The 15,166-nt window shown below is 37.3% G+C and overlaps 1 protein-coding gene across 4 annotated transcripts in view; it reads left to right on the top strand.

Moving 5' to 3' along the window:
* Window positions 1–15,166, top strand: part of CNNM2 (cyclin and CBS domain divalent metal cation transport mediator 2) — a 125,929-nt gene that overhangs the window by 8,914 nt on the left and 101,849 nt on the right. The window contains exon 2 of one of the 4 annotated variants that reach the window (XM_023526300.1): window positions 10,160–11,993. The exons of the other annotated variants lie outside the window; for them this stretch is intronic. Within the exon in view, the coding sequence (XP_023382068.1) occupies window positions 10,160–10,182 (23 nt within the window). The 3' untranslated portion in view covers window positions 10,183–11,993. Of the gene's footprint in view, window positions 1–10,159; window positions 11,994–15,166 lie in introns of those variants that run through there. 4 annotated transcript variants of the gene reach the window in all.

Raw genomic sequence — 15,166 nt, 5'->3', positions numbered from 1 at the left:
TTATGGGCAAATAATATTCCATTTTATGGATATACCACATTTTGTTTATCCATTCATCAGCTGATGGACATTTAGGCTGTTTCTACTTTTTGGCCATTACAAATAATGCTGCTATGATTATTGGTGTACATGTTTTTGTGGACATATTTTCAGTTCTTTTGAGTGTATACCTACAAGTAGGATTGCTGGATCATATGGTAACTCTATTATTAAGTCTTTGAGAAACTGCCAAACTGTTTTCCAAAGTGGCTGTACTATTTTTACATTCTCACCAACAAAGTATGAGGGTTCCAATTTCTCCATATTCTTGCCAACTCTCGTTATTTTTATTATTTTTTAAAAAATTACAGCTACCCTAGTAAGTGTGAAGTGGTATCTCGTTGTCGTTTGATTTGCATTTCCTTAATGACAAATGACGTTGAGTTTCTCTTCATGTGCGTTTTGGCTATTTGTGTATCTTCTTCGGAGAAAAGTCTATTCAGATCCTTTGCCTGTTTTTCAGTTGGGTTATTCGTCTTTTTATTATTGAATTGTAAGAGTTCTTTATGTATTCTGAATACTAGTCACTTATAAGGTACATAATATGCAAATATTTTCTTATTCTGTGAGTTGTCTTTTTGCTTTCTTGGTAGTAACCTTTGAAGCAGAAAAGTTGTTAATTTTGATGAAGTCCAATTTATCTTTTTTTTTCTTTTGTGGTTTTGTTTTTATTGTCATATCTAAGAAACCATTGCCTAATCCAAGGTTACAAAGATTTATGCCTAAGTTTTCATCTAAGATTTTCATAGCTTTAGCTCTTACATCAAAACCTTTAATGCATTTTGAGTTAATTTTTTTATATGGTATGTGGCAGGAGTCCAATTTCATATTTCGCATGTGATATCAAGTTGTTCTAGCATCATTTGTTGAAAAGACTATTCTTTCCCCATTGAATTGTCTTAGCATCCTAGTCACAAGTCAGTTGGCCATAAATGTGAAGGTTTATTTCTGGATTCTAAATCTGTTCCAATGATCTGTATGTCTTCCTTATGCCAGTACCACACTGTTTTGGTTCTTGTAGTTTTGTAGTAAGTTTTGAATTGGGAAGTATGAATTCTCCTACTTTGTTCTTTTTCATGATAGTTTTGGTTGTCAGGATTTCTTGCATTTCTGTATGAATTTTTCATGGATCTTCTTGTCTATTTCTGCAAAAAAAGCACTTGGAATTTTGATAGAGTTTGATTGCAGTGAATCTGTAGGTCAATTTGAGGACTATTGCAATGTTAATAATAGAAAATCTTTCATCCATGAATATGGGACGTCTTTCTATTTATCTAGGTCTTTAACTTTCTTCAACAGTATTTTGTAGTTTTCAATGTATTTGCAATCTTTTAAAAATTTTTAATAAGAGTTTATTTGAGCCCAAATCTGAGCAAGATCTCACGTGCTCCCTGCAATCTTTTTGTTAAGTAAAATACTTAGAAATAAATTTATTTTTTATGCTATCGTAAATAGAATTGTTAATTTCATTTTCAGATTGCTTATTGCTAATATACAGAAATAGAATTGATTTTTGTATATTGATCTTATATCCTGCAACTTCGTTGAACTCATTTATTTGGTAATAAATGATTCTTAAAATAGAAAAATACTTTTTAAAAATGTGAGTTTTGAGAGGAGGAGGATTATTTTATGTTTGTTTCATTTGATTGTAGTGGCTTTTATTTTACTTTAAAAAAATTTAGGCATTTTTACTTACCACTTTCATATGGAGTGAAGCACCCACTATTGGTTATTGACAGTGTCATTTTTGGGGAAATTTGATAGGAAAGAGTATATTCTATCTCAGATTAGATATAGGAAAAAAGGAAATAAGCTGTATGAAATGTGTTGGTCAGAGACCAAAAATATGGTTGATTGGAACTTTGGAGTTTAAAATTTAATCTGTTTCTATCTAATATTTCGAGTAACTTTGTATCAGATTTGGGATTTGGGCAAGGAGATGAGAACAGAAAAGACTGTGCCTAATATCTAAATGGTTTTGTAGTTTTATCAAGGGTTTTATTTCAGTCATTTTTACAGAGATTAAGAAAAAAAAAGTGACTTTTAGTCACTGTTCATTTCATCAGTACAGTCCTTGAGGTTTTTGGGTACCAGGTAACCAGAAGAGGCAAAATGAAGCTCGTGTGTGTGTGTGTTCGTGTGTCTGTGCGTGTGCTACGCACATACGTGCAGGGACTGGTAATCTAAGAGGGAGAATGTTTTCTCATGCTAGCAAAGACAGACTGAGGGCATCATCTGATCTTTATGGGATTATGCAAAGCCTCAGTTTTTCCATTTACCCATCTGTAATCATAAAAACAATGTGCTGATTCAGCTTAGAGCCTGCCGTGCTTGAAGCTCAGTAGTTTCCTGAATATCTTATACATTTTGCTAAAATGAAAAAAACATTTTAACTTTGATGAGGATCAGATATTTTTTTAGTTTGATTATATAAAATTATACATCTGTTACACATCATTTATCTCAGATAAAAAGATGTGATTTTTTTTTTTTCCTGAATGTATACAGAAACCTTGTATTTCTTTATAGGATAAGTTAGCTTTCATTTAGGCATCTTTCCTAAACTTTGTAAATGATATAAAATAATGACAATGGATTTTACCTCTAATCCTTTTATCTAACTTCCCAAGAAAACTAAGCATTTTAGGAAGAGAAATTGATTTTTGCTTTAATTACAAACTGTATTGCTCTTAAGTAGAATAAATAAATAAATAAATAAATTTATTATTTACTCAGTTCCTTATTATTTAAAGTTTTGGTATAGTTACTCTACAGTGAAAGCTCATCAGTTGACATAGAACTTCCAGCCAGTATTAAACATAAGCCTCTTAAATATGAATGGACAGCCAAACATCTCTGGATGTTTGAGGAGAGCCTCTGATAGTCTCATAGAGTAAAACAAACAAAAAAGAACCATAATTGACTTAAGCTGGTTTTAGCTCACATTAACTAAAATCCAACAAATCAGCAGTTATTACTACAGATATTACTTTCTCTGTGACCTCTTAACTCCATTTATCAAACCAGCTATTAGTAGCAAATGTGAAGATTCTCTGCCTCTTTATACATGGTGTAGATAGAATCTATTTTGTATTCATTCAACCCACATTGTGGTTTGAGGCTTTCAACTAGGTTGAAGGTTGCAAATACCTCCTTAAGACTTGCTTAGCCCCACTGCATGGTCAAAGGCTAATGTAGACATTTCTGGAAGAGTTCTGTCTTAGGGAATCATAACCTGTTTTTCCTTTCTCCTTTTACTGCAAGATTTCTTAAAGAATGGGTGGTTACATGCTTTCTTTTCCTTGCTCCTGGCTTCATCTATAATCCTCTGCAATCTGGCTTCAAACTGTCACAACTAATGACTTCCATTATTGCTAAATCCACATCTGGGTTGTCATCCTTCCTAGCTTATTTGACTCTTCACTAAGGCAAAAACCCCTCTTCTTTCTAGTTGACTCTTGCCTCTTGGTACAGCACAGTCTTGATTCTCTCCTTGTTTCTCTGACTCCTTCCTTTTCAATTTTAGATTCCTGATTTCTTTCTTCCATTTATAATTGAGCATTCCCCAAGATTTTATCCTTATCTCTTTCTTCCATGGTATTTTTCCATCTTTAGAAAACTTTCTTTGATTCATCTTTAATCCATAAGCATTTATTACATATCATAATGATCTGTGTGGGATGCAAAGATGAATTAGATATATTTTCTGCTCTCAAGTAACTTGCAACACATGTGAATTTATATTCTTTTTTATCCTGTATTTTATTACCAAATTTAATTGACATATTTTGAAAATGCCACTTATTCTTTTTTGTTTTCTCTTCATTACCACAGCTACTACTCCAGCCCTTAGTACCTTTTATTCATGCCTTGTTCAGTGCCTACTATGTTTTAGGTGCTCCTTGAATGTATTTTGAATAAATGAATCAATTTGTCTATCTTGATTATTATAAAACTTCCAAGATGGCTTCCTTTATTTTGTCTGTTTCACCAAGTATATGACTGGAAAGTTGATTTTTCTTAAAAGTAACTTTAATCTTACCAGTTTATCAAAAACCTCCTATCATTTAAAATAATAAGATATTATCTGCTATGGATTGAACTGTATCCCCCACCAAATTCATACATTGAACCATAATTCCCAATGTGATAGTATTTGGAGATGGGGGCTTTTGGGAGGTAATTAGTGTCAGATGAAGCCATGAGGGTGGAGCCCTCACGATGGGGTTAGTGGCTTTATCAGAAGAAGAGAGAGAGACCATCCTCTGTCTACTATGTGAGGACGCAGTGAGAAAGCAGCCATCTTCAAGCCATTAACAGAGCTTTCACCAGGAGCTGAATCAGCAAGCACCTTGGTCTTAGACTTCCCAGTCTCCAGAACTGTGAGAAAAAATGTATGTTGTTTACAGTTATACCATCCAACTACGATATTTTGTTATAGCAGCCCAGGCCAACCAATACATTGTCTTTTTAACCTATTAAAATAGCCAGGATAGAAAAAATGATAAAAGCAAGCTGAGTGAGTTCTAGATGTCTGCCGTACAACATTGTACCGGTAGTTAACATTGTACACTTAAAAATTTATGAGGATAGATTTCATGTTATTCTTACCATAATAAAATTAAAAAGAAAAGAAGAGATGATACTGTCCAATTATCAAGGGCCCATGAGATGTGGATTCCTTCTCAGATCGTCTCTCTGACTACTTTTCCTCTGACTCTTTGCTTCGGCCTCCCTGGCCTTCTGCCTGTTTCTTGGAACACTGCAGGCACTCTAGGCATATTCCTGCTTTAGAGCCTTTGTAGTTGCTGTTCCCTCTCCTTGGAATGTTCTTTGCCCAGATAGCTTTATGACTCTTTCCCTTCCTTCAGATCTTTACTCAGATTTCACCGGGTCAGTGAGGCTGTCTGTGGCCTTCCTGTCTAAAATTTCAGCCCCTCCCATACAGCACTTCTCTGCTTTCCCTTCCTTTTTTTTTCTTCCTTTGCTCTATACTATATCTTTTGCTCACTTTTTTTTTTCTTTTTTTAAATTTTTGGCTTGCCTCACTCACCAGAACATATGCTCCATGAGGGCAGGGGCTTTTGTCTGTCTTGTTCCTGGCTTTATTCCCAGGGCCGCCGCAGGGCCTGTCGCTGTAGGTACTCAGTAAATATTGTTGAATGATTGAAAGTGTGGTGTGATACAAATACTCTTTTACAGTATTGATGATTGTGTTAATTGGTAAATCTTCCTTGAAAGTACTTTGGCAGTACTTAAGGAGCATGATGCATTTTGCATATCCTTTCACCTAGTAGCTCCACTTTCATAAATCTGATATCAGGAACCAATCAGAAATGCATGTAAAACTTAAAACACAGAGATGCTCATATAAATAGATATAAAAATTTTTAAAACTTTTATTAATTTTTAAAAATTGTGGTAAATACACATAACAAAACTTATCTTAACCATGTTTAATTGTGCAGTTCAGTAGCGTTAAGTACATTCACATTGTTATACGCACCAATCTTCAGAACTCTTTTTCATCTTGCAAAACTGAAGCTCTGTATCCATTTAAACAACAACTTCTCATTCCCTCCCCAACCCCCCAGGCCCTGGCAACCACCATTCTACTTTGTCTCTGAATCTGACTACACTAGGTACCTCAAATGAGTGGAATCATACAGTATTTGCTTTTTGTGACTGGCTTATTTCACTTAATGTAATATCCTCAAGGTTCATCCACGTTGTAGCATGTGTTAGAATTTTCTTCCTTTTTAAGGCCAAATAATATTCCATTGTATGGCTATAGCATCTTTTTTAAATCTATTCTTCCATTGATGGGTTGCTTCTACCTTTTGACTGTTATGAATAATACAGCTATGAACATGGGTGTACAAATATCTGTTCAAGTTCCCGCTTTCAGTCCTTTTGGGTATATACACAGAAGTTGAATTGCTGTATCATATGGTAATTCTATTTTTAATTTTTTGAGGAACTAAATATTATTAAAAATAGCAAATAATTATAAACAATCTAAAAATCCAGTATGGAGGAATGGTTAAGTAAATCTGGGCAGGTACATATGATACAAACATTTAAAGAACATTTATGAAGTTTTTAATAGCATGGGGAAATGATCATTTTAGGTGAAAAGAGCAACATGGCCTCAACTACATTTTTAAAACTATGTAAAAACTGGTAGGAAGAACATCAAAATGTTAATAATAAAAATGGAATGACGTTTACATTTATTTTATACTTTCCTGTGTTTCCTAAATTAAACAGGCATTACTTAATTTAGTCAAGGTTATTATTATTATTTTTTAATCAAGACTACTACACTGTAAAGTGCCTTCCTCCCTTAATAATTAAGGAGTACTCAATCTGTGGAATAATATTTCAAGATTGTATATATATTCTGGACCCCAACAAACTCATCCGTTGATTTTGACATCTCCTTTCAAAAAGTATTCTGCAGTCTCCTTTGTCTATCTTTGTCTATAGTAATCCATTCTTTCTTCCATGCTAGCTTGAAAATAAATGTTTGAGATAGGAAGAGACAGTAATGAATCTAATTCAAACATCTTACTTTGTAGATGAGCGTTAAGTGGTTTTCCCAAGCGAAATTGTGTAGTGACACAGGACAACTAGAACCGAGTTCAGTTTCCTTGTTCTGAATCCAGTGCTGTTTCCAGCTGCCTCTTATTAACTCTTAACCAATAATACAAAACCTTAAACAAATATGTATTACCTCAAATAGAGTATAAATTTTTTGTCAGTAGAAAGGAAGTATATATTTTTCTTTTGAATACATGCCTTTATTGATTTATTCAAAAAAGGCAAATCGGCCTGCCCCTCCCATAGCCTTCAAGCTCCAGCCATAATAGAGTTCTGCGCTCCCTGACCTCTCTGTTTTCCTGTGTGCTTTGGCTTATCACAGTATTTCTTTCTTTTTCTTTTTAATTTATTTTTATTCTATTAAAATTAATTTTAATTTATTATTTTTGATAAATAAAAATTGTATATATTTAAGGTGTACAATGTGATGTTTTGATATATGTATACATTGTGAAATGATTACCACAATCAGATTAATTAACATATCCATCACCTTCCATAGTTACCTTTTTTGTATATGTGTGTGATAAAAACGGTTGAGATTTGCTCTCAGCAAATTATTATTAACTAAACTATAGTTACTGTGCTGTACATTAGAGCTCCAGAACTTACTTATCTTATAACTGAAAGTTTGCATCCTTTGATCAACATCTTCCCTTTTCTCCCACCCCTCAGCCCTCAGCCTCTGGTATCTACCATTTTACTTTTGGTTGCTATGAGTTCCACATTTTTTATTTTAGATTCCACAAATGAGTGGGATCATGCAGTCTTTGTCTTTCTGTGTCTGGCTTATTTCACTTACATAATGTCCTCTGGGTTCATCCATGTTGTTGCAAATGGCAGAATTTCCTTTTTTAAGGCTGAATAATATTCCGCGTGCGCAAGTGTGTGTGTGTGTGTGTGTGTAACAGTTTCTTTATTCATCTGTCGATGTACACTTAGATTGTTTCCATATTTTGGCTACTGTGAAAAATGCTGCCATGAACGTGGGAGTGCAGATATCATTGCAGACAGTGATTTCATTTCCTTTGGATATATATCCAGAAGTGAGATGGCTGGATCATATGGTAGTTCTAGTTTTAATTTTTGAAGAACCTCCATACTGTTTTCCATAATAGCCATACCAGTTTACATTCCTACTAAGTGCATGCAAGGGTTCTCTTTTCTCCACATCCTCACCAATACTTCTTATCTTTTGACTTTTTGATAATAGCCATCCTAACAGGTGTGAAGCGATAGCCTATTGTGGTTATGATTTGCATTTCTCTGATGATTAATGATATTGAGTGCCTTTTCATATACCTGTTGGCCATTTGTATGTCTTTGGAAAAATGTCTATTCAGGTCCTTTGCCCATTTTTAAAATCAAGTTATCCATTTTTTTGCTATTGGCTTTTATGAATTCTTTTTATATTTTAGATATTAATCTCTTATCAAATACATGGTTTGCAAATATTTTTTTCCCATTCTGTAGGTTGCCTTTTCATTGTATTATTTGCTGTGCAGAAACTTTTTACTTTAATGTAGTTCTACTTACTTATTTTTGCTTTTGTTGCCTGTGCTTTTAGTTCAATTCCAAAAAAATCATTTCTAAGACCAATGTTACAGAGCCTTTTCCTTACTTCCCTTCTCTTTTTGACTATTATGAGTTGTATTCTGCAGAGGAGGCCGTTAACTACCTATCTTCAGGCTGAATAAGGTGCCCTCTTTTTTTATTATAGTGCCCTGTTCATACCTTATATTTCACCATGGAGATCTTTTTTACTTTTGATAATTGTTGTTTACAATTATATTCTCCTCTATTGGACTGTGAGCTCATTGAGGTCAGGAATTTTGTTTAGTTCATCTCTGGGCTTGTCACTTAGAGTGCTCAATCAATGTTTGCTCTGTTAGTGGAGCCATTTCACCTCTGTGGTCATTGATTACTTTACCATAAAGACATGGTTAAGACCAGATCTCCAAGTCCCTCTAATTCTGACAGTTTCCATAAATATTTAATGTATAATGTATAAGGCAGTATAGAAAATGGAAAGCTATTTTATAGTTATGCAGGTCTGCAAGCAACATAGGTGAAAAGTCCTGATTGTAGTTATAAAAAAAGGGGTTAATTGGTGCTATAGGGAATATTATGAAGTGCTTTAGCAATGAGAGAATGGATTTGTTTTTAGGGCAGTCTTAAAGGAGGCCAAAGGCTGAGAGAAGGGTCAGAGCATTTCAGTTGGAGAGAACAGTTTTGAGAAAGGAATAGAATCAGAAGAGTCGTGTTTGGGGGGAACTTGAGCACTTGACTGGCTTTTAGGATTCTTTGCCCTATTTATAGTGTACACATAGTTTATTCTTTGTACATATCAATTGCTGTCCTGTTTTCCGTTTTGCCTTTAGGAATACTTAGGGTACTTTTATTGATACTAATTGAACATCTGTACTGTCAGAAAGTCTCTTGTTGGGGCAGTTCCTGTTGCGGAAGACTTTTTAAGGCACCTGTGATAGCTGTTGTTCCAACAATTTTTTTTTTTTTAATGGTCTGTTCTCCATTGCTTGTGCAAGTTCTCTGAGCCCAAATTCTTCATTCCTAGTTTAGATACGTTAAGCCTCAGGGAAAGTACATTAATAATTGAAAACCTATGACGTATTATTGCTTCAATTCTGAGATTTTAGTGTTTTCTGTAGCCTGAAAGAATTACTTAACTGCTTTGATGTACATCTGGGATAGGACTTTAAGTGCCACCAAGAAATGGCTGGGGACTTCAACGTGGTACTTATTTTTCAGCTATTTACTTTACAAATAAGGAGAAAATCCTCTAACACGGTAACATAATGTACCAACTTAGAGAAAACAATATTGTGTTCTGAGAAAGAACTAAACACTTGCATTTTTAATAAATTAGTATCTATTTTTTTCTTTAAAATATGCTTCTGCTTATATTTTGAATAACTCTTCACCAAATGCAAGAACTTTTTGCTCACAGTAAATGTTGGTAAGATAGGAAGTGTGAACCATTAAAGAACAGATTTTTTTTTTTTAAATTATAAATACTGGTTTGCTCTGAACAGGTTTATAGTTACTAACCTTATTGCCATAAATTCTTCAGCCATATGTTTAATAATCCCTTCTCTGATATACACTTTAATTGTTTTCTTCTTCATAGGTGCTATAATCCTTTTACAGTTTCCGGGGTTTTAAAATAAACCTATAAAAGTACAATTTTAGACTTAATAGCCGTGCTTCAGTGTTCTAAAACTGAATAAGTTCAGACAGGCAAAAGCTTTGATGTGGAATGTCTTTGTTTCTGTGTTTTAGAAAAATGTATTAGTCTTCCAGTGTTTCACATCATGATGATTTTAGATACTTGCTAGGGTTTAAAAACTATTTGGAAATACTTATAAAGAAGAAATGTAGATGAACACTGGAAAAACACAGGTAAAAATTCTGGTCTCTTATAATTTCCTATTACCAAGTTTCAAAAGATTATTTCTTTTTCAAAACATATAAACATATACTGTATTTCTTTTAGACTCGCTGCCCTCTTGGAGCTGACAGTTTGGCGGGAGACATAGACATGAATCAGGTAGTCGCGCAAATAATCTCGCCGTCGTGGATGTGCTCCGGAGGATATGTTCTTGGTGTTATGAGAGAATATTGGCAGGTGGGAGGTGAGAGAAGGAAGTGACTTTTGAGTTACTTGAGATCTGACAGACACGTAGGTGTCAACGAGGGGAAATTTGGGTGTGGAAAAGAGAAAATTACAGGGAGATATGATAAGGTGGGAGGTAACATCGTATACTTAAGGAACTGAAAGAAGATGAGTGTGGCTGGAACATAGAGAATTTGTGTGTGTTGGCAGGTAGGGCATGGCACGAAATGCTACCAGAGAAGTAAGCAGGGACTATACCAGTGAACCCACTGCAGGCCGTACTAAGGATTTTACCATTTCTTTAAGGGCAGTAATGTACCTTTGAAGTATTGGGATTATATGAGTCAGACACGATTAGAGTTACATTTTGAAAAAAATTATATCTTCTGTGTGGAAAATCTCTTGGAGAGGGGTGAGAAAGGATGTGGAGAGGCTGGCATTTGGGGGCTGTTGCAGAAGTCTGGTAAGAGGATGGCTGCTGGGCTTAAAGAGGTGGTGGTTGGGGTGGAGAGAGGTGGACTGATTCTGAAGGTGCTGAAAAGAGGATGTTAAACTTCTTTTTATTGCTACTCCGAGAGAGGCAGAATATGGGTGTTAGAACTGAAATTGAGGCCCAAAGAGTGAAAGATCATGTGATGAGTAAGCGGAAGTAGGCCTGGGACTTTGAGGGTAGGTATTTGACCTCAAACCTGATGTTCTGTCTTTTATGGTACTTCATCTTTCTAGGAGCGGAACCTTCAGTTTGTAGAACGTAGTTGTCCTCTGACTGATACCACACCCAGCTAAAATGTTCAGCCCATGTGCATTGATTGAATCTAAATTTAGGCAACAAACTCATACCTGACAATGACCATTGATTTGTCAGGCTCACTAGATGTCATTTCAATCACTAGTACCTTCTAATGAGGGAACACACTCCATCCTAACTATTTGGTTGAAAATAGGCCTATTGTGTAAAATTTCCCAGGTCTGAGAGACCGTAGGAAGAGGCTAACCACTCCATCATTATATCAAAAGTTTATTAAGGGAACTTACATACAAGCTCATCTTGGGTGGCAGTGAGACACCATGGATATCCTCTGTGCCATGTGACAGGTGTCAAGGGGTTGTATAGGACAGGGCAGAATGGATAGGAGTAATGGGGCGTGAACCATCCCAGATAAGGGGAAAATGCCTTACCTGCTTGCTCAGGGTGGGGCAACTGCCTCTTCCAGGAACCAGCACAAGCCAGCATGAGGCGCATAGTGGAGGGGTTGATCAGACAGTCTGAGAAGATTTTCAGGAAGCAATCTCTGTTCTGGCCAGGTTCTAGCTGGCAGGTCCGGCAGTGGTCAGGCAGTGGACACGTCTTGGAATAGTCTTTCCTCCACACTCTGTCCCTCATGACTGTCTCTTAGAATCTTCTCATGCCTCTCCTCCCCCACCTCTTCCGCAAGGTGCCTTGAGTGGTCAGCAAGGGGCTTCATTGGCAGGGAGGTAGCTTGTTTGGTAGCCAGTCGACTACATTGGAGGCACAGTCCACAGCAACAGTATAGACACATGTAAGAAAAAAGACAAAAAAAAAAAAAGAAAAAGAAGAAGAAGAAGACGACAAAAGCAGCAATCCAAGTATTAGTAACAATTTTTTCCCCAACGTACACCTTAACCAGTGTGCTAAGAGGTTGTCTAGACTTGGGGTCGGATCACTTAGGGTGTTTACTTGTGCTTTCATATGTGCTAACAAAGAGAAACTACTAGCAGATTCACCTGGCATTCAAAAAAAAAAAAAATAAACCACAACACTCAGTTTGGATGATGGCGCAGATACCTGCCACCCGCTCCCCGTAACTGGATACCACGGTATCAGCAGAAGTCTAAGGTCAGAAATAAAATATTTAGTGGAGACTTGAATTGGGAGGTCTTCTCCTTCTGTGAGTATGACACCCGTAGTCTGATCTTTGGATATTAACGTAGCTGTGACCTTGGGAACCTGGCCAGGCTGTGTAAACCCTACATGTTGGCCAGGGGAGGTGGTGCTTTCTGGCATGAGGTGGTGAATAGGGGGAGGAATGTGCCAGAACAGGACCTCTACCTTCTCCCCTCTTTCAGTGGTGTGTGTTCTGGTCCACATATAGTGTGAACCATGAGTCTTGACTGCATTAGGATGACAGGGTCTCACCAGGGACTAAGCACTTCTGCCCACCCAGGGATGCGAAGTAACTGACCCATTGTTGCTGATCATCCCATTGCAGATTCCAGTAAGTGATCATCGTTCTGGGGACAGTGGGGCTTGGTACCCCGATTAGCTTAGCTTGTTGGTCCATGGCAAGCACCAGGACTATTGCTGTGTCCTTTGTTTTCCACACCTTTACAATATCGGGTGCCTCAGACTAAGTTCCTAATCTGGCATATGAGGCAATAGGCCCCACAGGTCGGTCACTTAAAGGTATTAATGCTTGGGAAAACACTTTTGTCCACCCCGCCAAGGTAGGTTTTCCAGTTAGTAATTATCTGTTGCTTAAGGACACTATTCTTTTTCCTAGCAGCCCCACTGCTTGTGGATCATAGGGGAGGTGGACCCTCCATTTAAAATCATGTTCTTTTGCCCATATTTGTATATCATGTCCTTTGAAATGTGACTCCCCCCAGTTACTATCTTATAGGGGTACCCATATATAGTACTTAATTTTTTTAGTCCTTTTATAGTAGCAACATGGTTAGCCCACCAACATGGGAAGGCTTGAGTTAAACCAGAGTCAGTATCGACACACACCAGAGCATATTTGGTGCTCCTGCTCAAGAGAAGGGGGCCTATGTGGTCAGTTTGCCTGTCCCTTACTGCCTGGGGGGTTTGGCAAATATGTAGACTCACACTGGGGCCTTTGCTAACTCCAGAGTTGCTGCCCTTAAATGTAAGCTCCAGCACCTCTTTTTTGTCTGTGCTCCATCCTCCCTGGGCACTATCGTGTCCACATTTCTAATGTAACCAGTCTGCATTGTCCACTGCCACCAGGTCATTTGCTAAAGTGCATATTTTTGCCGAAGCATCTGCTTCCTGTTGACCTGGAGGTGTAGATATCTTATGGGCAGGGACATGGAATACAGTGAGATCTGCCTCAGGCTCTTGTAGGTGAGCCCAAATAGCTTTCCACATCTCTTGCCACCATAAAGGGTTGTTCATAATCATTCACCCCTCCGCTTCCCATTGTCCAAACACAGAGTCAGTCCTTTTAGAGTGGCCCAACTGTCAGTACATAGGGTCAGTGGCCGAGGCTCATGCCTGAGTACCTATCAGACTGCTCGCAACTCAGTCCATGGCTACTGTGATTTGCTCCTGTTTCCAGATAGTATGAGTGGACGGTTGAATGGCAGCTGCTGTCCTTGTAGCTGGATTACCCTGCCAGTATACCAAGCGCCAGTTGGAATGTCCCCTGTTTTTCCTTTGCAGGTTGCAGGGGCCAACACAGGGATAAAAACAGGAGCATTTGGAGGTCTATGTAGTCAGCAGGGCCTAATAGTTGTTTCTACAGTTGCATCTGTAGAGACAGAGGACTGTTTGACAGAGAACTGTCATTTACAGCATCGTAATACATGCCATTTAGTCATGGTAGGAGTCTGAGCCCTGTGGCCGAGGCTGGTTGGTAGGAAATGTTGTCTGTCCTCCCCTTGGTGGGAACGGAAGTTCTTACTGTAATTGGCTGCTTGCTCTTTACTAAGAGGTTCCAGTTGCAGAAGTGCTGTCTACACTGCCAATAAGTACTGTTCTATCGGAGTCTATCTGATTTCTGCCCCACTTCCATAGTTGGGACCCAAATTTCAGGGGCTCTCACTCCTTTTGTTTTTTTTTTTGCCATAATGTCCAGCCCATGCCTTCCAGTGTTACTGAACATCTAATTCAAATAGCAGCCCCGCCTATGAGAGTCTAAGAGCTTTAATCTGTTTGACCAGTATTTTTTGCCTGCTCCAAGGCAGCCTGTTTGGTTCCCCAGTCCCATACATGTTCCTTCTTAACTAGGCATATAATGGGCACAGGCATTGTGCTAAATGGGGCATAAAAGTTCACTAATACCCCAGAATTCCCACAAAAGCCTGTACCTCTTTCACATTTCTCGGTATGGGGTAGGCTTGTACTATACTGCATGTAAAATTGTTTGCTTTTTAACAATTGTGTTTTTGTAAATTCATAAATCAGTCAATGAATATAAGACAGGGACCTGATATAGATCAAATTTTAACGTCCTCCGTTACATCTCTTAAAAAGTATTTATTGTGCCAACTGTGTGCAGCGTACAAAGCTGCTAGGCTTATGTGGATATTGCAAAGATGAGGAAGTCTTGCCCCGTTTGGTCCAGAGTTTTGCAGCAGTGTCTCTTAGCAGAGGAGAAAGACGTCACCAATAATTATGGGATAAGCTGGAGCTTTGAAATAGATTAAAAAAAAATGCTATTAAGAACCATTTGGAGGGGGGAACTTCAAGAAGTCAGCTTTTGAGGAGGACCTTGAAAAATGAGTAGGATTTCTGCTGGTAGAGACAGGAGTAGGAGAGGCCATTTCCTCTTGAGAGATGAGTATGAAAGACAAGCAAGAAAGAGAGAATAGTTGGGAATGGGGTTGGAAAGGTAAACTAGTCTAAAAGTGAAAGTTTTTGAGTGCTCGGATGAGTGATTTGAACTTTATGCACTAAGTAATAATGTCATTAACATTTATCAAGCATCTAATATACTCAGTCACTTTTTATATTAGGAAGTCAACAAACTTGCTTTTAGAGTTATATGACTTTTCCTCTCAATAAAGACTTCTCTTTTTTTAGGTCAGAATTTCTTACAGGTCTAAGGTCTTTACTTTTGTCCTTCGAATTAAACACTAATGAAGAAAAACATCTTTTAAAGGTATGACTCATTTCTCTGT

The sequence above is a fragment of the Pteropus vampyrus genome, unplaced genomic scaffold (genome assembly GCF_000151845.1).
Source record: "Pteropus vampyrus isolate Shadow unplaced genomic scaffold, Pvam_2.0 Scaffold816, whole genome shotgun sequence".
NCBI classification, from domain to species: domain Eukaryota; kingdom Metazoa; phylum Chordata; class Mammalia; order Chiroptera; family Pteropodidae; genus Pteropus; species Pteropus vampyrus.
Note: the sequence above shows the minus strand (reverse complement) of the source record. Positions and strands in the feature narration are given on the sequence as shown.